Source organism: Microtus ochrogaster, chromosome 4 (assembly GCF_000317375.1).
Source record: "Microtus ochrogaster isolate Prairie Vole_2 chromosome 4, MicOch1.0, whole genome shotgun sequence".
In the NCBI taxonomy this organism is placed as follows: Eukaryota; Metazoa; Chordata; class Mammalia; order Rodentia; family Cricetidae; genus Microtus; species Microtus ochrogaster.
In genome coordinates this window covers 71,428,421-71,454,991 of record NC_022011.1, presented here as the reverse complement: position 1 = coordinate 71,454,991, position 26,571 = coordinate 71,428,421, and the positions used below count along the sequence as shown (strand labels likewise).

The 26,571-nt window shown below is 37.6% G+C and overlaps 1 protein-coding gene across 10 annotated transcripts in view; it reads left to right on the top strand.

Moving 5' to 3' along the window:
* Positions 1–26,571, top strand: part of Baz2b (bromodomain adjacent to zinc finger domain 2B) — a 210,405-nt gene that overhangs the window by 106,402 nt on the left and 77,432 nt on the right. For 6 of the 10 annotated variants that reach the window (XM_026789353.1, XM_026789346.1, XM_026789337.1 and 3 more), the window contains 5 exons: positions 300–443; positions 3,591–3,641; positions 19,375–19,563; positions 24,762–24,926; positions 25,940–26,136. In XM_026789353.1, the coding sequence (XP_026645154.1) occupies positions 302–443; positions 3,591–3,641; positions 19,375–19,563; positions 24,762–24,926; positions 25,940–26,136 (744 nt within the window). In that variant the 5' untranslated portion in view covers positions 300–301. Of the gene's footprint in view, positions 1–299; positions 444–3,590; positions 3,642–19,374; positions 19,564–24,761; positions 24,927–25,939; positions 26,137–26,571 lie in introns of those variants that run through there. The other 4 variants (XM_026789343.1, XM_026789344.1, XM_026789342.1 and 1 more) reach the window with 3 other exon arrangements.

Genomic DNA, 26,571 nt, shown 5'->3' with positions numbered 1-26,571 from the left:
TTCTAAAGTCTGAGAGGCAGAAACTCCCAGCTGCTATTCATGTAAGGGTTCACTCCCTACACTGCTACCCACTTCACAAAACACAGATGTGTTTCATGGGAGTGAAAGTCCGCTCACTCCTGCCCAGTCCCATGAGAAAGGAAGCCTTAACTTCCTTTGAGTTTGGGAAGGGGTACTCTAAGCCATAAGGTTATTTTGTCCACATTTCGCCTTATGCCTTTTAAAAAGTGAGCAAAATGCACAGACGTGTCTAATTCTTTGAGTGATCCTGCCTGATAGAGCGTTTCCTTCTGTTGCAGACATGGAGTCTGGAGAAGGACTGCCACCCTCCCCAGCCTCCTCCGCTACACCAATGGCATCGGCTCCTGCTGTGGCTTCAGTGGTTTCCAAAAGCGGCCTTTCCTCGGGACCTGCTTCACTTAGCTCTACAGTCAACCCATGTGGTGAATATCCTTTTATACTTGATTTTAGAGCGCCGTTCTTTCCATGATTCTGTGTTTGTAACACTGTACTCTGAATAGCATGTTGTTCTCTTGACCTTGGATAATGTCTGGGTTAAATGTGTTTTTGGTTTTGTCTGGATTTTACTCTGGGAAAGCACTGATTTCTCCTGGTTTTCCATACTTGTAACTCTTCTCTGAGAATTTAGTTTAATTTCTTTTTTTATTGTTTTTATTTAGCTATACATTTTTTCTGTTATTTCTTAATACCCACATAACTAATTCGTTAGTAAATGTAGAGTTACAGGCACATGAAAGAGGGAAGAAATACAAATGTCCTTGGCACAGGCTCTCTCTGTCCTAAGTCCCCCTCAACATTGTGGATTGACAATGCAGTGAGTTTGTGAGACAGTTCAGGAATAACACACTTTATCAATAAAAAAAATAATAGGTCCACTCTTTAAGAATATGTGGTTTTGCTATTTTGCTTTTTTGAATCACCGAAAGTTGCTCATTTAAAGAGTGCCCATGCCTCTTTATTCTTGGCATTCGCAACAAAACCATTCAGGGATGTTTAGGACCCATGAAACATTGATCTCCAGAATATACCTTTAGTTTTATTGCCATACTTAAGGTTAAAAAAAACCCCAGTATCATTGCAGTAAGAACAGATAGAACTCTCAACATGTATGGGTTTTATTGGTTTTATGAAAAGAGTGATAATCACATCTAACAGGCTGAGGACACAGAACAAAACCTGTAACGAATAAGCGCCAAGCCAGCAGAAGTGGTTGGCCCACTCATCCTAGTGCCTGTAAGGATATTTTTGTTCATCAGCAAAACAAAGCCAAACTATCTTTTCTTTGCCCCAATGAGGGCTTGTCCATCTCCTTGGAGACTTTCCATAGAACAGCAATTGATGCATACCTTAGTCAATATCAGGTGCCTCCCTACATCTTGGCTCCAACGCAGAGAATGACATTTAACATAATTAAATAAACCAACCTCACAGAGTGCATTTGTTTGAGATTTTGGCTGTTTGGCCTAATACAGAGATAGAGCTTTAAGAAATTTAAATAGTAGTTCATTTGTACCATAGTCCACTGCTTTCTTTCCCTCCATGGTGGTGTCCATTTTGGAAGTAGATTTCCTTCCAACAAATGCTAAATCACAGGCAGAATCTGTAAAACTGGTAAACTAAGACTGTTCTGGTTATGGCTACAGTCGGCATGCTTATCTTTAAATTAGCATTTATATCATTATCTCTCTTCTCTGCAAATGTGTGCCAGGTCAGCATACACTGAGGAAATTGCACTGTGATTAATGTCTCAGTGCTGTTAGGATGTATGTTAGGTTTAGCAATGATTAACTATGCCAGGAACGCATGGGAGACACGCCGCTCACAGATGGGCACCGGGGTGTCCTCAGATCCTGAGGCTCTGGGTTTTAAATCTGTCTCCTGAAGTGTGAGACGTTGATTCTCACATGTGTACCTCACAGCTTCATGAGGGGTGTTCCATCTAGAATACCTCTTCAGATCAGGCTATGAGGTAAGCCAGGGTTGCATGCCAATAGAATGAAAGCTTTTCCCAGACGCCCCACCTAGAGATTTCCATTGAATCTCTTCCCTCAGAACTGTGTGAGTGATAGTCTCAACTTCAAGGAAGGACAGGATGTATGGGTTTAACAGACCATATTACAGCCTTGAATAATAATAATAATAATAACAATAATAATAATAATAATAGGCCTTCTGTTAATAAGGAAGGAAAGCTGGCTTGGTTGAATTATATGTGCTGCAGTGTTGTAGAGGAGAGAGAAAAGAAGAAGCCCAAGCTGGGGAGTAGGCCATGACAGAACATTTAGAACCAAACTTGACCTTCATAAGAATTTATGCAGAATAATATAATGATTAAAATCAATATAACCATGAGATCAAACCTTGTCTTGCCTACCTATTAGCTCTATGAGTTACCTTTTCTTAAGGTTCAGTTGCCTTATTTGTAAGGCAGGAGTAACAGCTGCTTTTAATATTATGATAAACGAAGTACTGTCGTATAACTGGTGCATAGTAAATTGTAACCATTGTCTTTTCTTATACTCTATCTAATAAGAATGGTTTGGTTTAGAGACAGTGCTCTCAGGTATCATTTCTACCAGTGTGTTTAGCTTCAGTTTGTAAGAAGAATATAACGAGAGGCCTTAAATTTATATTCATATTTATCATTAGCTGCTTACATTTATTCATATGAAAAAATGATGAAGGCCCAGAAAAGGTTTATTGGAAATGTGGTAAGAAACAAGGCTCTGGAGATATTTGATAATAGATTCTCTGGGATACGAAGACTGCATTTGTAGAAGGAGGCATATATTGAAAGAGAAGACTTGGCATGACTTGGTAGTGTGCTTACTGAAGCGTGACGTAATGAGAAATGTAGAGGGAATATATTTGTAAGCATACAGGACTGGGTTATCTTTCTACTTGTTATACACAAGTTGTATGCATACTTTTATCTGTGTTACTGCTGGTAGAAGTTTTAAATATTTACAGTTTTTTATCAATTCTAAATACTGTCATTAAGGGCATCATTATATATAGATACTGATATATGTAAGTGAATACTGGTACCCATTGTATCCCCTTTTCTACCAGATACTTTTAATAATCTCAATCTAGGCAACAACTAGCACTGTCAGACTGTGAGGGGTTTTTGGTCAGTGATGTAGTGCTTCATTGAGGTGTCTTTGTAGCTTTTTGTAAGGTTTTTAGCTTTCAGGGCTTCTTTTCTTTTTTTAATCCCTCGTTAGGGCTTTATTAGCTCATGGTTCTGTGTCACTATTTTTCCCTAAGTATTTATGAATGGTCTTATTTATAAGATCTTTTACAATTATATATGGAATCAATTTTTCACAATTTGATGTGTATATTTGTTTGTTGTATATTTTGATAATGAAACTCCTAACTTTGATGGATCCATTTTCAGAGATTTTATTTCTGGTTGCTTTTGTTTCTTACTGAAGAGATCCTGCTTTGCATCTGAAGTTAAGCATTTATATTTTACTAACCTTTTGGCTTATTCTAATCTGGCTACTATTACAAATTACCACATAGCTGATAATTTACAAGTATTAAAATTTTATTATTCACAGTTCTGGAAGCTGGGAAGTCCAAGATGAAGGTACCACCCGACTCAGTGTCTGGTAAGTGTCTCACAATTGTTTTCTTTTAGTGTTGCAGAATCCTGGCTCGGTACTTACTAAGTTCTTAATATGAAAAGACACTTACGTGGCATTTTATTCTGATGGTAAAAAATTTAAACATTATGGGTAATATCTGGTGAATGATCCCTGGCTCACAACAGACATGGCAGGGAAGTAGAAAGAGAAATAATTGTTTGGAGAAGGGACCAAGCACAGGATGGCATTGCTTTATAACCATCTGGTGTCCATGAGAACTAAGCTGTTCTGAGAACTACAGGAATCACTTCTGATGGTACCCTGGGACCAAATCATCTTCTATCTTTAAGGCTTCATCTTTTAACATGCTGAGGTATGAATGTCCAACACTTTAGGGGACAGACCTAGGGGACAAACCGTATCCAATCCACAGCACTGAAAGCCTTTTTCCTTAGAGATTTCACCTTCTTGTTGTGTCTTCTCTCACATGGTAGAAAAGGGAGCAAAACAATTTGTCTAGCTTTTTCAGTGGAGTAAGGTTCACAGCCTCAAGAAATCACTGCAAAAGTGGAAAGGTAGGAAGATGGTTGTGAGTGACTTTTCCTGGGGGGAAATAAGCAAACATCTGTTCACTCCAAACAGGGAAGCAATAGCTGACCAAAGAAACAGTTCACCCAAATCTAGCCCAATGGGTCGCATTTGGTTTACTTGTAGGAATGTGGGCGAAGTGTTTATTACAGGAGCATGGGTGACTCAGTAGCAGCTGCATCATCAATGGATGATCATGGATGATCATTCTCGAAAGCTGTATCTCTGAAGCTCTGTGCATAACTTATGGGTAGCTCTGCATGTTGGAGAGGCCATTCTCCCAAACAATCGTTACTGCTTTTATTATCTTCCAGAGGAGTTTTATGAATTTTGTAAGTTTCAGGAGACATCAGAGTCCTATAAATTTCCTTTGCTTTTTACGTCCCATGAGTTGGGAGGCAATAGGTACAGAACATAGTTTTTTAACATCTCTTCTAAGAGCACTAGTGTTTTGGTAAGGAGAACAGCTTTCCCAATTTCTTTCCCGAAGGCCCTACCTCACCAATACTGTCTCTTTGCAGTTCTTACATACAAATTTTGAGGGAACACCAACATTCCCATTTCTACTATATAGAAAAGTACCTGAATGTTAGATATCTGACCGTTGTGACAGACTGAATTTAGCCTTTGAGTTTTGAAATTCTTACCTGTTGGATTTTGGTTATAATATGTATCAAGTCAGCTAGAGATAACATATACCACTAAAAGTATTTTAAGTAGAATGAAATTTAATTAAACTAATTGAGTACTTAAGAAACTATAGAATAACTGGCTCCTGGTTCCCATGACTGACTTCAGAATATTGCTGCCTAACTGAGCTGTTAAGGAAGTTACCTCTGGTTTAATTCAAGCCACTCTCCCAACTGCTGACTTCATGATTTTACTACTTTACCTGCAATCTAGTAGACTTCAACCCCATCCAGCCCCTTCCTAAAGAAATAAACAAATAAAAAAAATTATCTAGGGCTTGAGACAGAAGGAAGACAGCTCAGACAACTTGGCAACTGTCAAAATTAAAAAGGGCTAATAATGTATTTAATGGCTAGAGGCATGCCTAGAAATTTTTGAGTTCAATCCCAGTGTTGAAGAAATCAGAAGAGCTAAGGAGGGAAGGCAAAATGAGTAGAAGGCAGAGAGAAGAAGTCAACTCTGTCTATATATGTGCTTACTAATGTCTCTTCTATAATTTTTGTGCAATCAAATAATTAAGTGTAATAAATGCTCACAGAAATACAGCTTTTAACTCTTACAGGAAATGCAAATATTGATTGTTCCCTTTATAAAGATTATTAAGGTCTTTTCAAGTACTTCATTCTTTTATATAGTATCATTATTTTATGTACCAGATCGTGTTTGGGGATATGAGAAGGTGCTCCTATGTCCTCTGTCCTAAATAAGGAGGACATTTCTAAAGCCTTCCTTTACCCAAAAACTCTTCTGATGCCTGCTCTGTTTTCTACTGAAGTTTTACAATCACGCTTTCTCCAAGACCATATCATGTGCTTCTGTTTCTTTGCCTTCTGTGCATATTCTGGCTCACAGCAGGGCCTCCCTTCCTCAGCCCTGTCACTTCGCAGCTGACAGCTGACCAATCTTGCCTCCTAACTTCTGGGATATAGCTCTTAGCTTTTCTGTTCTCTCTCTAGCTCCAGCTTCTTAATTCTTTATTCATTTCCTTGGTTGGTTTGTTTTATTTGACTTGGGATTTGCTGATTGCTTTACTCATAAAGGTGAACTTACCTATGTCTTGGTCCTGAGGATTTTTATCTCTTTGTTGTTTAAATGGACCTGAATGAAAGCTGTGAACTTTCTCAGATCCTAATTGTACACATTATATATATATACATATATATATGTATATATATATATGTATATATATATATATGTCTTATAGACACCTCAACCATAACAAACGAACAAACACAAATCAGAAGTTTTCATTTTCTGCTAAAATCACATTCTCCTACACTCATCCTCATTCATTCAAATATTCAGCACTGCTGCAGAGGTCCAGTGGCTTCAGTCATTTTTTTCACTCTCACATAATGATCTCAACAATCCTGCTTTCAATTTAAGTTGTAGCTGGTACCTTCTTTCCTGCCTGCTCTCACTTCAGTAGGTGTACCAGAACATTCCTCCGGTGTCACTGTAGTTCACCGAGTGCTCTCTCCACTTCCTTGCTTTGTCGCCTTTAATTCGTTCCTCTTATAAAAGCAGTGAAGGAAATAATGAAAACTTCTCACATTTGGGTTTTTCCTTGGTTATAATTTATGTACAACAATAATTTCCACATTTGCTTACAGTTGTCTGTTTTATGATGGGTAGGGAATTGTGGGTGAATCTGGGAAAAACTGATGGAAGGGAAGTTAATATAACCAAAACACATTGTTCAAAACTTTATAGAATTTTTTAAAAACCTTACAGAGACTTTAGGCACTTTTGAGTTGATCTGGGCATTTGGGAAAGGAAACTTTGGCTCTATATGAAAGTTTACCCAACATAGTTTAAAAAAAAAAAACCTCCAGAATTCTGAGGCCATGCAGAATTAACACTGGAATATGATAACAGACAAATTTAGTTTAACCTCTGCAGTTCATGGTGAAAGTGTAAGTATGCATAGAAGAAAGCCTGTGTGTACCCATGTAGCTCCATGTTATCCACCGCTTCGGGATTCCATCTTTATTTCCACCCTGGCAGCCACTGCCCTGCTTTCTGCCACTTTGGGCTGTTTCTGGACTTTTATTTAAATTAAGTCGTGTGTGCTTTTGTGGCTTGTGTCTTTCATAATTCTTTTTAAATAGTTGTATTATTGTTTATGTAGTACCTCATTCTTTTATCTTACTAATTATATTTTGTTTTATAACTTTGCCGGAATTTGTGTAATCATTCACCTGATGATAGACATTGCAGTGTTTTGGCTTGAGGCAATTATGAGTGTTCAAGTTACAAGCCCTTGTGTTTACACATGATTTTATTTCTCTTGGGTAAATATGAGCATTGGGATTGCTAGAGAGTATTCTAAGTATATGCTTAGTTTGAAATTTGGCAAGTGTTTTTCTAAAGTGTCTGCACCATTTATTTCATTCTCTAAAAGCAACACTAAGTATGCTTAGTGTGTCATTAAAGAACTTTTTAAACCAACACAGTTGGTATATTATAGCATCTGTCTAGATTTGGTTTGGTTTTTAGTTTTTTGAATTAAATATGAGTACATTTTCCCCTTTCCCATTCTTCCTACCAACCCTTCCAGTGCATCACCCTATACCTTGCTCCCTCTCAAATTCATGGTCTCTATTTTTTAATTGCTACATACATATTCCTAAATATATGTAAGTAGACTGTTCAGTCCATTAATGTTCCTTGTCTGTGTGATTTCAGAGCTACTTGGTGTTGTTTTTAGTGTGGTTTCTCTGAAGACCAATGGAGACCTGCATGCACTCATTTGTCATTCGTATGCTTTCCCCATAATGGATTTATCCAGATATTTCGCTCATTCATGCTAGAGGCTGTCTTTCTTTCCAACCTGTGTAATTTTTGTTTCTTTCTTTGCTTCATAAACTTTTACTGTTTGGTAAGATATCGAATAGAACTGATGATGACAGACATCATTAACTTTTGAGTATTTTTTGTTTAATTTAGTATTGATTTTGTCATATGATTGTATCTAGTGAGATGCTGACACAGCCTTGATTTTTAACTTGCTAATAAGGTGAAGTAATTGGCTAATTTTTTTTTATATGGTAAACCATTTTAGCAGCCAGGGATCTAATTCCACTTAATCATGCTGTATTGGTCTTTTAAAACATTGTTGATGTGATTTGTTGAATTTCTATTAGGCAGCCTACATGAGTACTCACCAGGATTATTGCTCCATTTTTCTTTCCTGTCATTCTCTGTTGGAAATTATTTGGGACAGTACCCAGTCCTACTGTGTTCTGGGAGAGTATATAATTGTTTTTACTTTTCTAAATATTTGACAAAGTTAAGCTGTGAGGTCATCTAAGCATTGAGATTGTTTGGGGTGTGTGTGTCTGTCAGTCTGTCTTGTCTATCTGTGTCTCCTTGTGTGTAAACTTTTATTATTGTAAGATATTAAGCCATAGCTTTATCTTTGATGAACAGCTGGGGATAGATGAGCTCATTGGTTGGTGTCTTTCCTATGTTCAAGTTGTCCTGGTTTAAATACTTAGTAACAGATATGTCAACACTTCAGGTTATCTTTATATTTAAGTGAGATTTGGTCTTTGAAGGGATTTATCTGTTGTTGAATTTATGAGTCCAAATTGTAGTACTTTCTTTTTCATTGTTAATATTCATACTGTGTGCCTTTTCTCATTTTGTAAACATATACTGATTTCATTGATCTTTTTAAAGAATCAAGTTTCTGAATTTTCTTAAGCTATTGTTTTCTGTTTCAGTGATTTACACCTTATCTTTATTATTTGTCTTTTTTTATTAGTATGATTTCTTTTTCTTTTTCCTGTTTTTTCATTACATTCTCTATCTATCTATCTATCTATCTATCTATCTATCTATCTATCTATCTATCTATCTATCTATCTATCTATCTATCTATCTATCTATCCTGTGACATGGTTTCTCTCTGTAGCCCTGGCTGTCCTGGAGCTTTATAGACTAGGCTAGCCTCCAATTCAGAGATGCACCTGCTTCTGCCTTCCAAGTTCTGGGATTAGTGGCCTGTATCACCACCAGCTGACTATTCTCTCTTTTAAAGTAAAAAATTGATCATTTATTTGAAACCTTTGTCCTTTATATATGTATTTATTACTACACATTTCCTTTTATAGTATGATCATAGCTGCAACTTGTGCATTTTTGATTATTGATTGTCTTATTGCATTAAAAATACTTATTTTCCTTTGATTATCCCTCTTTGACTAACAGATTTTATAGAAGTGAGCAACTTAGCATGCACATTTTAAAAATTGTTACCCACTTTGGTTTTATTATGATCGGAAAATTTGTTTATGCTATCATATTCTCTGCTTACTGTGTTCTGATGATATTTTTAGAGAAGTTCCCCGTTTGTCTCTGTACATTTGAAAATACTTGGGTCAGCAAAGTGTTTTTAGCAGAAACAAGTCTGCTGTATTGCAGTTTCCTTGCTGCTACGTTTACCCCTCACTCAGCTGCTCTTCCTGCTTCGGACTCTAGTATGACGTGTTAGACTCCACTTCCTGAGCCAGGCTCCAAAGACTGTGCAGCAGGGCATTATCCACCTCAGCAGGTCTGCTGACCAGGGCTTTGCCTTTCGGGAGTAGATTTCCACATGGTCTTTGTCAGCTTCTGTGCCATTCATGTAGAATAGTCGCAGACAGCTAGGCGTTTGGGTACTTTATATTCTCAGTTTGCTTGGGTTTTTGTTCTTCTGGTAGTTACTCACTAGTATTTTATGCCTCCAGATTTGCAGATGTTTCTGTAATTCTGAATTCTGACGTCTGTACCTCATGTAGCTAGTCTTGTTGTTCTGCTCTTTTCTGTCACAGCTGGTAGATTATGCAGCATAACTGGATAGGGAGCCACCAGTGTATGCTTCTTACTCCATTTTGTTACCATTTTTCACAGACACTTCCTTTGGCTTTTCCCTACTTTGGAAACTTTGTAATATCTTTAGATTGTGTATGTGTGCACCCATGCACACACAAGTGTGCAGGCATGAAGCTTACAAGGGAAAGCTGGAGGTCCCTTCAAGTGACATTCCTGAGGGGCTGTCTACTTTGTCTTTTGAGGCAGGGTATCTTATTGGGACCTGATCTGCCAGCCTGCTGGATTCCTTTCTTTTCAGGCACACAGCACTACAGCTAGCCTTTTCCATTGGTGCTAGGAATCAGGTTCATGAAAGCACTTTGCTGACCGAGCTACATCCCAGCCCTATGTTGTTTCTTTGAAGTAGGTTTGCACACAGTTCAGGCTGGCCATGAAACCTGCTGTGCAGTAGACGTTGACCTTGAACTCAGGATCTTCCTGCCTCTATCTTCCAAGTGCTGGAATTAGAAGTGTGCACTACCAGACCCCACCTAATCTTTTCCTTTTATAAATTGAGTTAGAATCTCGTTAGAAACAATTACCACCTTACGTATGGTTATTGTGCTGCCTCAATCCTCTTCTAGTATTAGAAGTTATTACCTCTAAAGTATTTCTTCAGTTTTTTTTATCTGAGGATTCTAGATTCCAGAAACTCTGTGTGATATAGGCAATGTAGGCATCATATTTATCAGGTAAAAATGCTCTCACTTATGTAATGAGTACACGATACAAAACAGACTATTCGATGCTAGAGAGATCTCAATGGGTATTTTTCTGGGCACTAAGATGTTGGAAGGAAGGACCCCTCAGAAAGAGTGGAGCCAAAGGATGGAAGGAAGCTGCATGTTAGTCATTCTGTAAATAGAGCTTCTTCATCCGGAGCGAATCTTTCCCAAGAGCTTTTGAGGTATGAGAGTCATCAAATTAACCTTTTCACATAGCCTGAATAAGATATTTTGTGTATTTCATCCTGAGTAATACACAAGGTTGTCCACTGTCCCTCACCTGACCTTCCCTGCTCATCACATCTGTCTGGTGTCCTTCTCATTCTGAGCCATTGTGTTTCAGCCTCCTGACATTCACTTGTTCGTATAGAAAGCTCTCTTTTCTGGACCAGTGTCGGAAGTTTGCCCCATCTAGTCTGAGGAATCTTCCTGTGGCTGTTCATTTCTCACGCTTTGTCTCAGTTATCCAGAGACCATTGTCTGAATAACTGATGCTAATTCTGTGAGCACTTGGCTGGAGATGCAGGACGCCTGAATTAAAATTTATTCCTGAATGTGTCTGCAAGGTATGCTTTAATGAGACTGGCATTTGAAGCTGTGGGCTGAGTAGAGAAAAGTGCCTTCCCTAGTATTGATGAGCGGCATTCAATTCCTCAAGGCCTGGAGAAAATGGAAAAATAGAAGAGAAAAATTGTTTTCTCTGCTTGGCTGCTTGATCTGAGATGTCAGCCTTCTCCCACGACTCAGACTTAAACTCCATCAGCTCTGTAGCTCCAGCTTTCCTTGTGGGCCAACATAATTTTATTTGCTGCTTCGTCATAATAAATCATTGGTTCCTACTGGTTCCACGTCTCTGAAGAATCTTGACTAATTCTGACCTTAATTATAGATGACTCCCACTGATCATAGTGTCTAGGTAATTGCTCTACCATTATCTAACCCTGTACCTATTAATTTCCTCCATAGAACCCTTCACAATATGTAATTATACATTTGATGTTGTTTTATTTGTCCTTTCCCTGGGTCTAAAGGGCAAAGACTATATCTGTTTTCTTCTACAGTATGTGTCCTTTAATTTTTTGCACAGAATACATAAGAAACCATATGGAAAAGAGAAGGAGGGCTGAACTAGGACTTATTATAAAGTTAGATTATTGAGAGTTTTCTGGTTCTTTCACCATCTCTCTACCATGGTGATGCATTGGATGTCCTGACTGATATCTTCAAGCATCAGTCGTGCCAGGTGCCTATTAGGTCTTCTTCACACCTGTCCCCAGGCTTCTGTGAGGATCGGTCTTGTTATATAGCTAGGTCTGAAGATATGGCTCAGCTGTTAAAGGCTAGGCTCACATCCAGAAATATAGAACTTGTTACATTGGTAACTGGAATCATGAAGGATTACAGAACTGTCAGTGTCGTAGTTAATCCCACAGGCAGGGTAAACTTGGAGTGACTGACCAAGATTGATGTGCAGTGCAGACGATCTAAGAAAGTTTCAGTTGACTATGCAGAAATTTCAGCTGGAGACTGAGCATCAACAATGACAGTGTAATGGACTGTGGGAAAATCAGTTAACCAGCCACATACAATTCTTTAAAAAAAAAACCATTCATTTCTAACTTTCTGGTCACTGGCAAGAGAAGTTTTATGTGTGTTTTCTTATTTATAAAGGCTCAATGGACTCTAGAATTCCCCTCTCATTTGTCCTCAATCAGAAGTGTTCTTGCTCTATGGAAGAGGGAGGGAAATTTTACCAAGGTGAAAGGGAAGATCCAGGAGTACTCCTAACTCCTGCATGGTGTAAAGTGCTTTCAGAGGCTCCGGCAGGAGTGGCATGTGTGGGGACAGTGGGTCTACGGGGCTAAGAAGATCACTAGCTGCAAGAGCAGAATGTCACACAAGACGCCAGCCACCATCCCCTCCTACCTGATAAAACATCCACGTGAAATCCTTACTGCGGCACAGCACCCGGGTCCTAGTGGACTGCTAGCAAAGTCAGCTGAGTCTCTTGGGCCTTCTGTTGACTGCAGCATTTTCACTTCTACAAGCTGTGCTTGCCTTTGCAGGTCTGCATCAGTTGGGTTCTTCTGTTTCTGCCAGGCCATATTCTTCAAATAAATAGAAAATCTAAAGAGATATTTTGATGGAAGTATCCCAGGTGTAGAAGAAAGAGCACCTCTTATCTCAGATATTTTAAAGAACTAGAGAGGAGATGAAAAAAAATCAGAGTCAGATTATCTGCTTCGAATTCTTTGACACTTGAAATTCAACTGGAGGGTATCAAAGAGCATGAACAGCACCAGGGAGTCCTGCCTGTTCTGTTCATGAACAGCAGTCAAACTGAATGGCTTCATGAAGCTGGATCAAATTCCAGTAAATAACCTGCATGTCTGGTGCAAATTGATCAGTGACCTCATCAAGGTAATGAGCAATCTGTCGCCAGGTCCTGTTCCAAGGAAGCAGTAGAGGGATTAGTGCTGATTTAGGGTCAAAGAGCATCAAAATTCAGCACCCTGCCAACATTATTTGAATTTTAAAGTCATTTAAATTTAAATTAATATTTAACATTATTTATATTGAGAATATATATTTAAGTGTATTAGAAGTACTTAAAATAGCAGCTTTACCTAAAAGTAAATGTATGTCCATTAATATATTTATTTAGAATGCCTGTGTCCTGTTTCACTTGATCCTTAGTCAATTAGGCAGGACTGTGTGTTTGCAAGACTTAATCTCAGGGGCCAGCTAAGCAGCTGACGTACGTCAGAGCCTATTGATTATGCATATATTTCACTTGACAGTAAAGGGAAGACAGAACTGAAATGACAGCATCAAGTGTCTGTTTCCGAATGTGTCAGCGTTCTGGTGCAGTGCATCAGTGTATCAACAGTACCTCAGTGCGTCAGGTATGGCCTGGCCTCCCAGAAACAGCTGCATCCTAAAGAGCCCACACCTTGTTCTTCCAGTGTTGTCGAAATCTGTGACTATATCCAAGTAGAAAGGAACGTATTTGCCTAGTTTGGCAAATTTAATACATGGGAATAAAGTGCTCTTTTTCAACTAATTAAAGAATCAATTGAATGTGCTGAAGAGGCAAGGCTTAAAACCCAACTCTGAGGCGTGTTTGAAAAGCATCCAGGTTTTAGGGTTACAGCCAATAGAGGATCACTAGGGGATGTGAGAGGTCTTCTAGGTATTTAATAGATAAAGCCAACTTCAGGATTTACACCATGCTGAGAATTTTATATTACTATTTTTCTCTGCAGTTTCTTTGTTAGAAGCTTACAGGTTTCTGCAAATCTTTGATGAAGGCTTTCCATTGTCCAACTATCTTTTTCTCTCTTTGAATTTTACTCCTTTCTTAGTTGTGTGCATGCACACACTTGTTCTTGTGGAAGTCCGAGGGCAGCTTGGGGGTCAGTTCTCCCCTTCTACTTTATCTGTTGCACTGCAGGACAGTCCAGGCTGCAGAGTTCCAGATGTGCTCCTCTTGTATCTGTCCTTCTCATGGATTCTAGTATCCAATGTAGCTCATCAGGCTTGCCCAGCAAGCACGCTTACTCTCCGAGCCATCTCTGCCCCGTCTAGCTCTTCTTAACTGAGGTGTATTTAATGGGAGGTTGAACTCAAGGACCTAAGTATTTTTGAGATATTATTTTCATTTTTCTAGTAGAACTTTGTAGTTTTAGTTTGAGATTTTAGTAGTAAGTCAATTAAGTAATTTTGATAACTAGCCAAGTGATAGAGGTTAGATTGTATCTTCCTGTTACAAAGAAAAAAAGATGTGTTGGAGCCCAACTCACATTAGACACACTCGGATCTCGTTGATTTATCCATCATCGAACAAAAAAACAGAAATTGTAGCAGACTGAAGAAAGTTAAAACACAAAATTCAATGTAATATGGGATTTGGAATCTTCGGACAAAGAATCGTGTTAGTGAGAAATTTGATTTAGGCTAATAATTTTTTTTTGCCTAATTAAGGGTAATTTCTTGGCTTTGAAGTCTATGGACTTGTACGATGTTAGCATTAGTGGGACTAGACTAGAGAAGCATGTATAAGAACTTGCTGTTACTTTTGCAGTGTTTGTAAATATAATCTCAACTACTTGAAATATAAAAATAAGATAGGTTACTTGTGCATGTCTGCAATCACAGCATTAAGACACAGAAACAGAAAGTCATCAAGTCCAATGTCAATGTAAGCCATATAGTGAGCTTGAGGCTAGCCTGTGTGTACCAGGGAGGCAGAGGCAGGTAGATCTCTGAGTTTGAGGCCAGCCTGGTCTACAGAATGATTTCCAGGACAGCCATGGCTATACAGAAAGACCCTGTAAATGCTGAAAAACAAATAAATGACTAAATTTGTTTGCATTCCATATATTTTTTCTAAATATTAAACATAAAGCTTAAATGGCTCTAAATAAGAAGATACAGGAATGAATGAAGATTGTTTGAGGAGAAATATTCTACCCACATTAACTATAGCATTCTTTTTGCTAATTAAAGTTCAGTTTTATACATTGCTCATTTGAGTTTCAAAATATTAAACACTGATATGTTAGGAATTTCACGTGTTAACTGATAATTACTCAGTTTATAACACACTCCATTGTTATTTAACATCTGTATTCAAATGGACTGCCCTTTTTTTTATGATAGCCATACTGTACAGATTACAAACCAGAGACTAGATTTGCAGTGGTATAAAATCATGTTGGCAGTTTTAAAGCACTGAAGATTTGACGCAACAAATTTGTGTAGCATTGAAGTTTAGAACATTTCTGGCACACAGAAAATCAGCTTATATGGTATGTTTGGTTTGGTTTGTTCCTGTTTCAGTTCCAGGGCTTCAGTTCTTTATGTGAATTGTTATTTGCTTCATTCACAGGGGATAGTTTTCATTGAGATTGACAGAGGTGCTCATAATTCCCATTCCTCATGACTGACACAGTGGCTTTTGCCTCCCAAGTAGACTTGAAAAAGTTTCAAGCCTGTCATTTGAGGATCTTAACCTTGCCATTGCAGACAAATGTTCATTATCTCGGTTATCCGTGGTTTCCCATCATCAGTTAAAGCAGAAGCTCAAGTAAAGTTTGCATTTATAATGGAGACTGAACATCTTCCAATTAAAGGAAACAATATTGCCTTAGTTATCTAAGTTTACAGATATTTTCTTTGAGAAAACTTATTTTTAATCAAGATAGTTTTATTTGGGATCATATGTTGACATTAGGTATATTAATGTAAGAAGAATTTGCTGTTCCAAAAGTAGAAACTTTGTAATATTCAAATAGTCTTGTTTTATATTTTGGAAACTAATAGATCCTATTTGATTTAGGTTTTGTTTCAAGCTTGCTCTCTGGATAATACAGAACAAGCTTTATTTTAAATGTGATTTACTGTTTTAATTGCTTATTGATGATAATAGCAGCCATCATGCCACCTCTAGTCTACGATCAATTTAAAATTTCCATGGAGGCCTGGGGAGATGTTTGAGGAGTGTGAGAACCTTAGTTGTTCTCGCTGTCCCTCATTTAACAAAAACAGACATGGTAAAATAGTCCTCGTCCAGGGAGTGCAAGAGTTCATTGACCACCAGGCCAGGGCAAATCGTAGAGTTCTCGGTTCAATGAGAGAACTTGTCTCAAAAATTATGTTGGAAAGTGATATAGAAAAACACTCAATGTTGGGTATACACATGCATGTGTACCCAGCCGTACACATATGTGCATACAACACACACACACACACACTCTACAGCAACACACAAATGAGAAAAATAATTCCCTGTGAACAGTAACTTCACATTTTAAGACAGTAGATAGTTCCATGGGAACAAGGGTGTACCCTAACAGTATTTTTACTGTGTAAAAAGACTAAAACTATAATACAGATATTATTGAATTAGCTTCTATAATGATTAATTGGAGTTTAGTGATTTCTTTTGCAATTAGAGCAGAGAAAAAGCTGGTAAACATTTACAGGATGAGGGGTTGAAAAGGTGTTATATTTTTAGTTGTTTAAAGAATGACTCTTGATTATTTTAGCCTTTTAAAAGGCAAAAGGATGAAAATCCTTTTGATGTTTCCTACAGTGGGTATTTAAGACAGACTTTTCTTTCATAATTTTGTGTCCTTCTCACAGTATGAAGAGTGTGACATAAATATACAACAACTTCCTGTGTGTTTGGATTATCCGGGAATGTAGGGTCCTAGTACAGGGAGATTCAGTTTCTGTTGTCATGTAACCCAGGCCCTGGCATAAAAACCACATGCACTGAGATGTTACAGCCGTGGTAGAGTAGAGGCAGGGAAGGGAACGAGCTTCGTCAGATTCTTCAGAAGGCGTGTATCTGTAGGAAGAAAACCCCACTAAAATATCACACCTTCAAGTTCTTCTTAGACATCACTGTTTTATGGTTCAAAATATCACACCTTCAAGTTCTTCTTAGGCATCACTGTTTTATGGTTCAAAAATCTTTATTGTGATCAGATGTCTTGCTGATTTTTAATTGTTGCTACAGGAGTAATAAGCACTCAGGTATTTTACGTTTTCTGCCCATAGAAACTCTTCAGATTTAACTCTTGCTTCTTCATGTTTAATTATGTATTTCTGAATGTTTTTTACTGCTAACTCATTAGTTCTCATTAAATTGTTTCAACCATCACTAATTTCAGCGCTTTCCAATTTTTGTAATATTTTGTGTAGGTTTTTTTTTTATTTTATTTTTTTCCCCCCAACAGGGTTTCTCTGTAGCTTTGGAGCCTGTCCTGGAACTAGCTCTTGTAGATCAGGCCGGCCTCAAACTCACAGAGATTGACCTGCCTCTGCCTTCCGAGTGCTGGGATTACAGGTGTGCACCACCACTGCCTGCTCATATTTTTTTTTCATTAATCCATGACTACATACATATAGTTGGCAAGTACAATTGAATAGTACTTCTTTTTAAAAGTATGAATGAAATGGAGCTTGGGAGATAGCTCTGTGAGTAAAGTGCTGTCAGCAAAGGACACAAATATCAGCTTCTGAACTCAAGTAGAAAAGGAAAAGTTTCAAACCAACAATTTAGTATGTTTGTTTATATGTATAATCCCAGTCCTGGGAAATGGAGACAAGTGGGTCCCTGAGGCTTGCTGGCCAGCAGTCTGTCTGTTCAGTGAGTGGTAGGTAGACCAGTGAGAGATACTGTCTCAAAGGAAAAGGTGGACAGTACCTGAGATCAACACCAAGGTGTCCTCCAGCATCCGCATGCTCACACACACACTCAGACACACATATACATGGACAAATGCACACATGCTGTGTATTTATTCATATGCAAATAAAAATGACTACTAGTTTGCCTCATTTGTTAGCAACATGCAGAGAAGGAAATATAGTAATTGTATGTTGTCAAATACAACTGAATCGAGAAGTTGGTTTATTTGATGAGAACCAGTGATAACTGTATTTCTCCCTGTTTTAGCTCAGCTTCAAGGGTAATATCTAGAATCTGTAATAATTCAAAAGTACATTCAGATTTTTAAAAATTCATTAATTTTCTGTTCTGGCTTTAAAGAACAAAACCAGATTGATTGATGAGAATGTACACACAAGGAAGATATACTTGATACAACTCATTTTAATGAAAATATTTACATTATTTCATTTAAAAGCATAAGGTTTTTATCAGTCTATGGAGGGCTATAGGTCTTGTTTTCTTTAGGACCAGACAAACAGTTAACATTTGATAGACAACTAAGTGAAAAGCAAAGGTATTCTCATTTACAACTTACTGTTTCATTTACTTCAGACCTACTGAGTAAAACTAAAGAAACTGTCACCCATAGTCATAGTTGACCTAGACCAGAGATACCACATGACTCCTACTCTGCTTAAACATTGGACTACAGGTGTATTTACAGAGTCGTGCACCTTTCCCCTCAGAAGTCCCTAGGGCAGGCCCTTGCTTTCTGTTAAACAGTATCTACATCCCCAGTCCTTGTTCATTTGTTTTTAAGTCAGTTTCACTAATTAGCCCAGGCTGCACTTGACCGTATGCAGCCCAGACTGGCCTAGAACCTTCTGAGTTCTGGGTTACAGTTGCAAACCACTCCATTCATAGATGAAGTAGGTCTCATTGTGTCTTCCTGGCTGACCTGGAACTCCCTCACAGACCTCACTCATGGAGATCTTCCTACCTCTGCCTCCTGAGTACTGGCATTAAAAGCCTGCCCTGCCATTAAAAGTAAATTCTTTATACAGACTAGAATACTGAGCTATTTTCTTAATATTTCAGACTAGAATAATATTCTCTTTTCATAGTAGGCAGCCAAGTTGTCCTAATTATTTGTTGTAAGTACAGAAAGATTTTTCTTCTTGTTCTGCAGCTGACTACAGATGTATTTGAGAATCCATCTAGAAATGCCATAGTAAGTGTATTAATTGTGCTGTCTTTGGCAGTATTTGACTTCAGTGGCATAGGCTGCCTTTTGGGAATCAGGATGCTTTTCTCAACAAAATGTTAGACAGGGAACGGAGCTTTGACTGTGCACATGAAAACCATGTCTCTTTGCATTGAGTATGATCATTTGAATGTTGAATAGAGTTGGGATTTGCTTCATTGGTTTTCAGGGTTAGAATCATGGGATGTTTTTATTTTTCTAAAGGATGAAAGAATGTGATATTAACCCAATGCACGTGTTTTGACAAAAGGTCAGTTTCATTTCCTCAGGTCAGATGCGAGACCTAGCCTGAAATTCACAATTAATTTCACAATGCTTTTGTGTTATTAAAGAAATTAGAAAATTAAATTTAATAGATAAATTATGTTGTAAGCATCATGAGTGCTGAAATCAGCTAAATCTCATCTGTTTTATCTAAACAACTTTAAGTGTGTTTTTTTCCCCTCCCAGGACATTTATTCAGACCAGCTGGGGATCAGCCGTTTAACCTGTCCACAGTGTCGAGTGCCTTCCCAATGGTCAGCCACCCAGTCTTTGGTCTACATTCAGCCAGCTCAGGGCATTCAGAATTTGGTGGTTTGGGGACACTTGGTACACCCACAGCCTTAGCCGCACATCCCCAACTAACATCTTTTCCAGGTAAACATCTGCTATCGTGTCAAAGGAAAGGAGCAAGGCCTGCAAATGCTCAGACAGGCATTTGTTATTAAACTGAACAGCAAAGCATAGTGTGTTAGATTCATGGGCAAGAGTTGGCTCAGTTTTATTCTATATAGCAAAATACAGTCACTATGTGTGTTGGGATGCCGCAGTTAATTTGGTATTTAGGTGTTTGCCTACATAACAAACACAGAATATTTAAGTCAAGTGTTTCTGGTGTATTTTACCAAAGTATTGTATGTATAAAAATGTGAGTGAACAGTTCTAATTCTTTACAGATTTGGTTTTTTTGGGGGGAAGGGCTGTGTGTGTGTGTACATGTTAACGTCTATGCTGAGTGCACATGCGGGAATGTATTTGTGGAATTCCAGAGGTTGAAGTCAGGTGTCCTCCTCAATCACTCTGCTCCTTAACTTTTGAGACCGGGCTATTTCATTACACTTGAGCTCTCGGATTTGCTAGGCTGGCAAACCAGCCAGCTCCAGGTTTCTGTTTCCAGATGTGTGCTTGGCTTTTTACACTTGCTACATAGAATTGCTGTCTGTTCTTCATGCTCTTGTGGCAAGTGCTTTACCGACAATATTTAAATCAAGTATTTAACCTGACTTGAAATGTGTGCTGTGACAGAGCACTTGTCTTCCATATATGAGACCCTGGGTGAGACACCCAGCACTGGGAAAAATTATCCTGGATCCTGAAGGTAGAGTCTCACTTTTCTGACAACTATTTTACCTTTTTATTTTTCTCTACTTGGTTGGGAAGTTGAGGCAGACTCTTAAATATCTATACTTTTTCCTTTTTGAAAACTTTCCAAAGCATGTTTGGAATACATGTTTCCCCATCAGGTAGGCAGTTGTCTTATGTGCCTTGTAAGGGCCAATGTAACATGGAATTCTGTTGACTGTGGTCACACAGTAGCTCAATTCGCGAAAGTCCAAACTTCACATTAATCACTACATAGCATGGTTTAGTTTTAGTAAGGAAGCTTGGTTTAACAGCAGAGCTGAGTTCTAGCTGGAAATCGATCTGAATATAAATCTCCCCTTGGACAAATCCCTGTCCTCCTTCTCATCCCTGGATTTTCAAACCTGTTAACTGAAAACTGTAACATTCCTACTTTCTAGGGCTGTTTGAAGATTCCAGTAGACAAGCATGTCTAGTTTGCTGTCCAAAGGACATGTGGAGTTAGTCCAGAAGAGCTATTGCCATTTTTTTTCCTGTCTGCTTTAATGGCAGACAAAGTATCTATTGGTTCTTTAAAAACAACCAAGTATCTTTTGAAACCCAGAGAACAGAAAAGATTTCGGGTATCTCTCAAGTACTATTTGTTGACTCACGTTCTTTCCTTAATTTGATTGTCTTGGAGAGGGGACGGTGGGAAAACTTTGTGAATAGTCAGTGTTGACCAAGTTTGAATATTTGTTTTACTATATTAACAGGGACTTTAGACATGTGTATATTTCTAAATCTTTTTTTTTAAAGTATGTTTTAGGCATGCATCACCACGTAGCCCTAGCTTGCCTGAAACTTCTCTGTGTAGATGAAGATCTCAAGCATGCTGAGATCTACCTACCTCTGCCTTTTGAGCAATATCCTGCCTGCTTCGTTCTGCTTTTAACATGGTTGTTTAGTACCAGACATCAATAGCTGTCTCCTGAAATAAAAATTTTCCGATTCAAAATCTAAATAGTTAATGGCAATGTAAGTAGTTACTGATTTATATCTTCAGTACATTCATTTTTGTGGTAATTTATTTTAGATGGTCAATGAATATTAAAAAATAACTCATTTGTTTTGCTGGGCGTTCATGGCACACTCCTTTAATCCCAGCACTTGGGAGGCAGAGGCAGGGGGATCTCTGTGAGTTCGAGACCAGCCTGGTCTACAATAGCTAATTTCAGGACAGGTTCCAAAGCTATAGAGAAACCCTGTCTTGATACCTCCCCCCCCCCAAAAAAAAGCAGGAAAAAGAAACAAACAGTCAAACAAAAACTTATTTGTACTTTAATAATGATGTTATCTTTAGTATATAAAACTAGCCCAAGACCAATGAGACAGTTCGGTGGTAAAAGGTGCTTGCTGCCAACCCTGAGGACCTGAGTTTAATATATGGGATCCACATGATCCAAGGAGGGAACCTATTCCCTCTAGTTCCCCTCTGACCTCTACTGTGACATTCCTACACATACAGGTATATAAACATGCAAACACACGCAACAAATAAATAAAAAATATTAAAGAACCTAAACAAGCAGTGTGATTCTTGAACCCTCAAAAGGCATTCCCCCATTTCACCGGCGTTGTTCTCTGCATGAGACTGCTTATGCCGGGACACACCAGGGATAATCGGTGGCTTCCTAGAGACAGATACGTGTAGGGCAGAAGCACTAACGATAAAACGTGCATATGTGTATGTATTTCTTTGCCAAATGGATAGAGATTACAGCTGATGATAGAGAAACCATTTTGTTTAAATTACACTTTGGTGCAATAAGTTAAATATATAAATTCTCTATAGCTCAGAAGGGTGACTAAATGGCCACGTTAGGAAAGATGTTTCCCATAGACACAAAGAAATCACAAGGAGAAGTTAGCAATGTTAAGTAAAGTATAATTTATTTAGAGATTATTTACATGTACCACTTTTTATTTCAAACAGCAAGTGTAAACGTATGAATATTAATCAAAATTTCATTTTATACTAAAGTAGTGCTTTTGAAATTCATTTAAAAGTATTTAGAATTCTTTGTGTTTACATTTTAATGCTATAATTCTATGAAGTTTTAGGATGCTTTTTTTTTTTTTTTTAAATCTATTTGTTGGTTTGCTTTTTTTTTATATTTATTTATTTATTATGTATACAATATTTTGTCTGTGTGTACGTCTGCAGGCCAGAAGAGGGCACCAGATCTCTTTACAGGTTGTTAACCACCATGTGGTTGCTGGGAATTGAACTCAGGACCTTTGGAAGAGCAGGCAATGCTCTTAACCACTGAGCCATCTCTCCAGCCCCTTTTAGGATGCTTTTTATATATGAGTGATTTTTAAATTTTACATCACAGCCAGGCATGCACACATGCAACTATAATTATAGATCTTGAAAGGCAGGAAGATCACAAGTTTTATGCCAGCCTGAGCTAAACAGTAAATCCTGGTGCCAAAAAACAAATAACAAGAAACCTACAGAGAATTATACTGCAGGATCACATCGCGATTCAGTGTATACTCTAAAATATTAGCATCACACCTGGAAATAACCGCTGTGGCCACTGTAGTGTCGCCTAGACTTTCATCCTGTGCCTTCTACTTATGTTATTTTTGTTTTCTACCTTCCGTTTGATAAGTGAGTTAGCTAGTGACTAAATTTGTATAGTTTCCTCAATTTGAAAGCTACATAAACTTTCCATTAGAAAATAATTTCTTGTTAAATAATATCAGAGATTTATCTTCAGAAAAGGCCATTTTCTTTATTATATCTAATTGATCTTGTATGTTTGTCTCTGGGATGCATACATTTTTCCTATTATTTTTCTCTAATACCTACTGTATCCCTGATTTCTATTAACATTTTGAGGTATGTTTTAATGTTGTTTGATTATATCTATCACATTTAAAAACCTTCTACTTTGACTACTTTATTGACTTCTTAGTTATTTACGAATCTTTATATCCAACTTTTAGACTTTGGTCTGAAGTTAAATGAAACAATTATTGCTGTGAAATTGCATTCTGTTTTTGTCAAGTAAGTGGAAACTAAGTTATAAACCTGCCAGTAGGAATGGGCCCCTGCCAATAAGATTGCCCTCTCCCCAAAAATATATTCCTCCTTTTATCCATCTAAATGTGGTTTAGGCAGTGGTTGAGTACCTGATTGATTAACTGGAATTTATCTGGTTCAGCGTACCAGGATTCAGGGTACCATTTGCTAGCTACTCCATTTTCCAGTTTCAGCAATGGCCTTTGCAGTGTTTTACCTGAGCCGTTCATCACACACATACACACACATACACACACACACACACACACACACACACACACATACACACACACACACACACACTGTGTTCATTTCAATCAAAGAAATAATTCCATTGTTTAGGAGACTGTGAAGTTTAGTGGATTATCCAGTTGGAGATTGTTTCTAGGATGTGACGGGGGCAATCGAAGACCGTTCTTAGGATAATTTCCAAAGCTCTTTTTAATCTTTACTCTTCCTTGAATAAAACATATTTCATAAAAATTGGTTTTCCCCCCAAGAGATTTAATGAAGAACTTCTGTTTGAATATCTGAATAGCATTCCATGATTTTCTCAAATTTAGTTGTTTGATATGAATTTTAAAAATGACTGTCATCTATAATTTATGAACAGTATAAAGGAAAACTCATTTCCTTATAAATTATAAAGGTAGAAGTTTTATAAGCCTTTGTTTGTTTGTTTTTGAGAAAATGTTTCTTTGTGTAGTCTTGGCTGTCCTGGAACTCACTTTGTAGATCAGGCTGGTCTCAAACTCAGAGATCTACCTGCTTCTGCCTCCTGAGTGCTGGGGTTAAAGATATGCACCACCACTACTTTGCTTATGCATAACATTTTTTAATGAAAAATTGTTTTGTAAATTTTGAGAACTGATTATTTGTTATTATAAAACCAAAAACGCTAATAAGTTTTCTTTTGGGGGGGGGGTTGTCTACAGATTTACTTAATCCATGAATGCATTTGAGATTTTCATCTGACCCACCAGATTTGTCCAAGCCAGATTTATATTGTATATAATTGGTGAAAAATCTTAAGAGGCTGCAGGCGTGAGCTTCAAATTTAAAGTCTTGAAATAGATTAATATTGACTTCATTCTTTTTCTTTTTGGCTTAGTAAGTAGATGGTATAGATTATCAAGCCAAATGGTTCTTTTTAAATTGTAAGTTTTAGCAGTTTTTAAATTATGAACAATGTATTCTTTTTTAGCTTGAATCTAAAAAACTGTTAATTGAATATTCTTGAATAATGACCTAATAATAAGAGAGGATTATATAAGTTCAAATTACCTGTTTACAGTGAAAAAAATGATCAAAACTATGTGCCTTGAGTAGTTCTATCCCAGGAACGTTGTTTCTCAATAAAATGTAGAAAATGGTCCATGCATGGTTTTGAAAGTTAATTCAGTTTCCTTTTGTTTTTGAGGTGCAGAATGGTGGCGAGCCACAGACATTCACACTCGTGCAGGAGCACCCTTCTTTCCGCCATTACTGGGAATTCCACCATTGTTTGCTCCTCCAGCCCAGAATCACGACTCTTCATTCCATTCCAGGACTTCTGGAAAGAGTAATCGAAATGGTCCTGAGAAAGGTACTCATTTCAGCACGAGTAAGGGACCAGAAACCTCTGCCTGGTGCCTCTTTGCTGCAGAGTTTGCTTCTAAAAACATTGTTACAGCCTTGTGCTAGATGTTCCTATATCATCATCCCTTAGAATTAGGTTTTCAGAGTACACATCTCCTGAGTTGCAGCCAAGGTTAATAGTTGTGCTAGGAAGTATTGCTTATACACGATGTGATTTAGCCAGGATCTAAACCCAACTCTACTCCTTCCCCCTGTATGTCCTTATCTCCTTACACTGAACTTGATAGAATGCAGCTTTTTCTTAACTCAGATATAGTCCAAGCTAGTACCCTACGTCTGTGTTACTCTTTTAAATGCGTTTATATAGTTTCTAAGTGTTATTATGATAGTGTTTAGAAGTTACAATGTTTTAGGTAGTCCACTGCTTTTCTTTCTTAAATGTGCATTGGTGTTTTACCTGCATGTGTGTCTGTATGAGAGTGTTTAGTATTCAGGGACTGGAGTTACAGTTGTGAGCTGCGGTGTGGGTCTTGGAATTTAACCCAGCTCCTCTGGAAGTGCTGCCTGTGTTTTTAAACGTTGAGACATCTCTCTAGCCCTGCCCATTGCTCTTTTGAGTGTTTCTGAAAGAACAATACTTATATGTAACTTATTTTCTAAACATGTTTGTTTGAGTGATAGTCACACAGTTTAAAGCTAGTAAATAATTCAGTTGAATTTAATATGCTCATAATGTTGCATGATAGTCACCCACTATGATACTCTAAAATTTTTAATCTTTAATAATACTATGCCCTTTAAGTAATCACTCCTCTCTGACCCATCACAACTGTTGTTTTACCTTGTCTCTACAGTATGTATTATGAATCTTTTATGTAGAGTCATGTGTCTTTTACTTTTAGCACCTTTCTTTTTTATGTGCCTTGTTTGTGGTCTTCATTTACATTACACATGCACAAGCTCTTCATTCCTTGTTCTGGTCAAATAATGTTCCATTATATAAATATGCTTCTTTCCAAGGTATAAATGGGTCAGTTAATGGCAACAGTGCATCATCCTCTGTCCTTGGTGTCAGTACGTCTGTACTATCCACTCCCGCTTCAAGTTCCATGGGACAGAATCAAAGCACAAGCTCAGGTGGAGGAAACCTTAAATGTCATCAGGAACAAAGCAAAAGTCAGCCTTTGGATGCCAGAGCTGACAAAATCAAAGATAAGGTAAGCTGTTTCTTTAAAAATAAGTACATCATAAATCAATATATAAAGGAAATATTTTAAAAGTCATGTCACCAAAACGTGTGGATTAATTTCTTATTTCCAACTCCTTTTTTGCAGATCTTTATTTTTATAGCATAATGCTGTTATTAGATTAGATATCTTGGACAGTTAAAACTCACAGTACCTGTACAAATAATATACTTGGTAGTGATAATTATGAGTTGAGCTTTTGTTTCTTTTAGTTCTTCAGTGGTGGGAATTGAACCCAGGGAATTCTACAAACTAAGCCTGCACTGTACCACTGATGGAAACATACATATTAGATGCTAGCTCTATTCTAATTGCTTTACATTTCGATTTCAAATTTCCCTTTGCCCTGTGTTTGGTGGTAGTTAGTACAAATTGGAAAATAACATCAAAATAATTGCCTAGTAA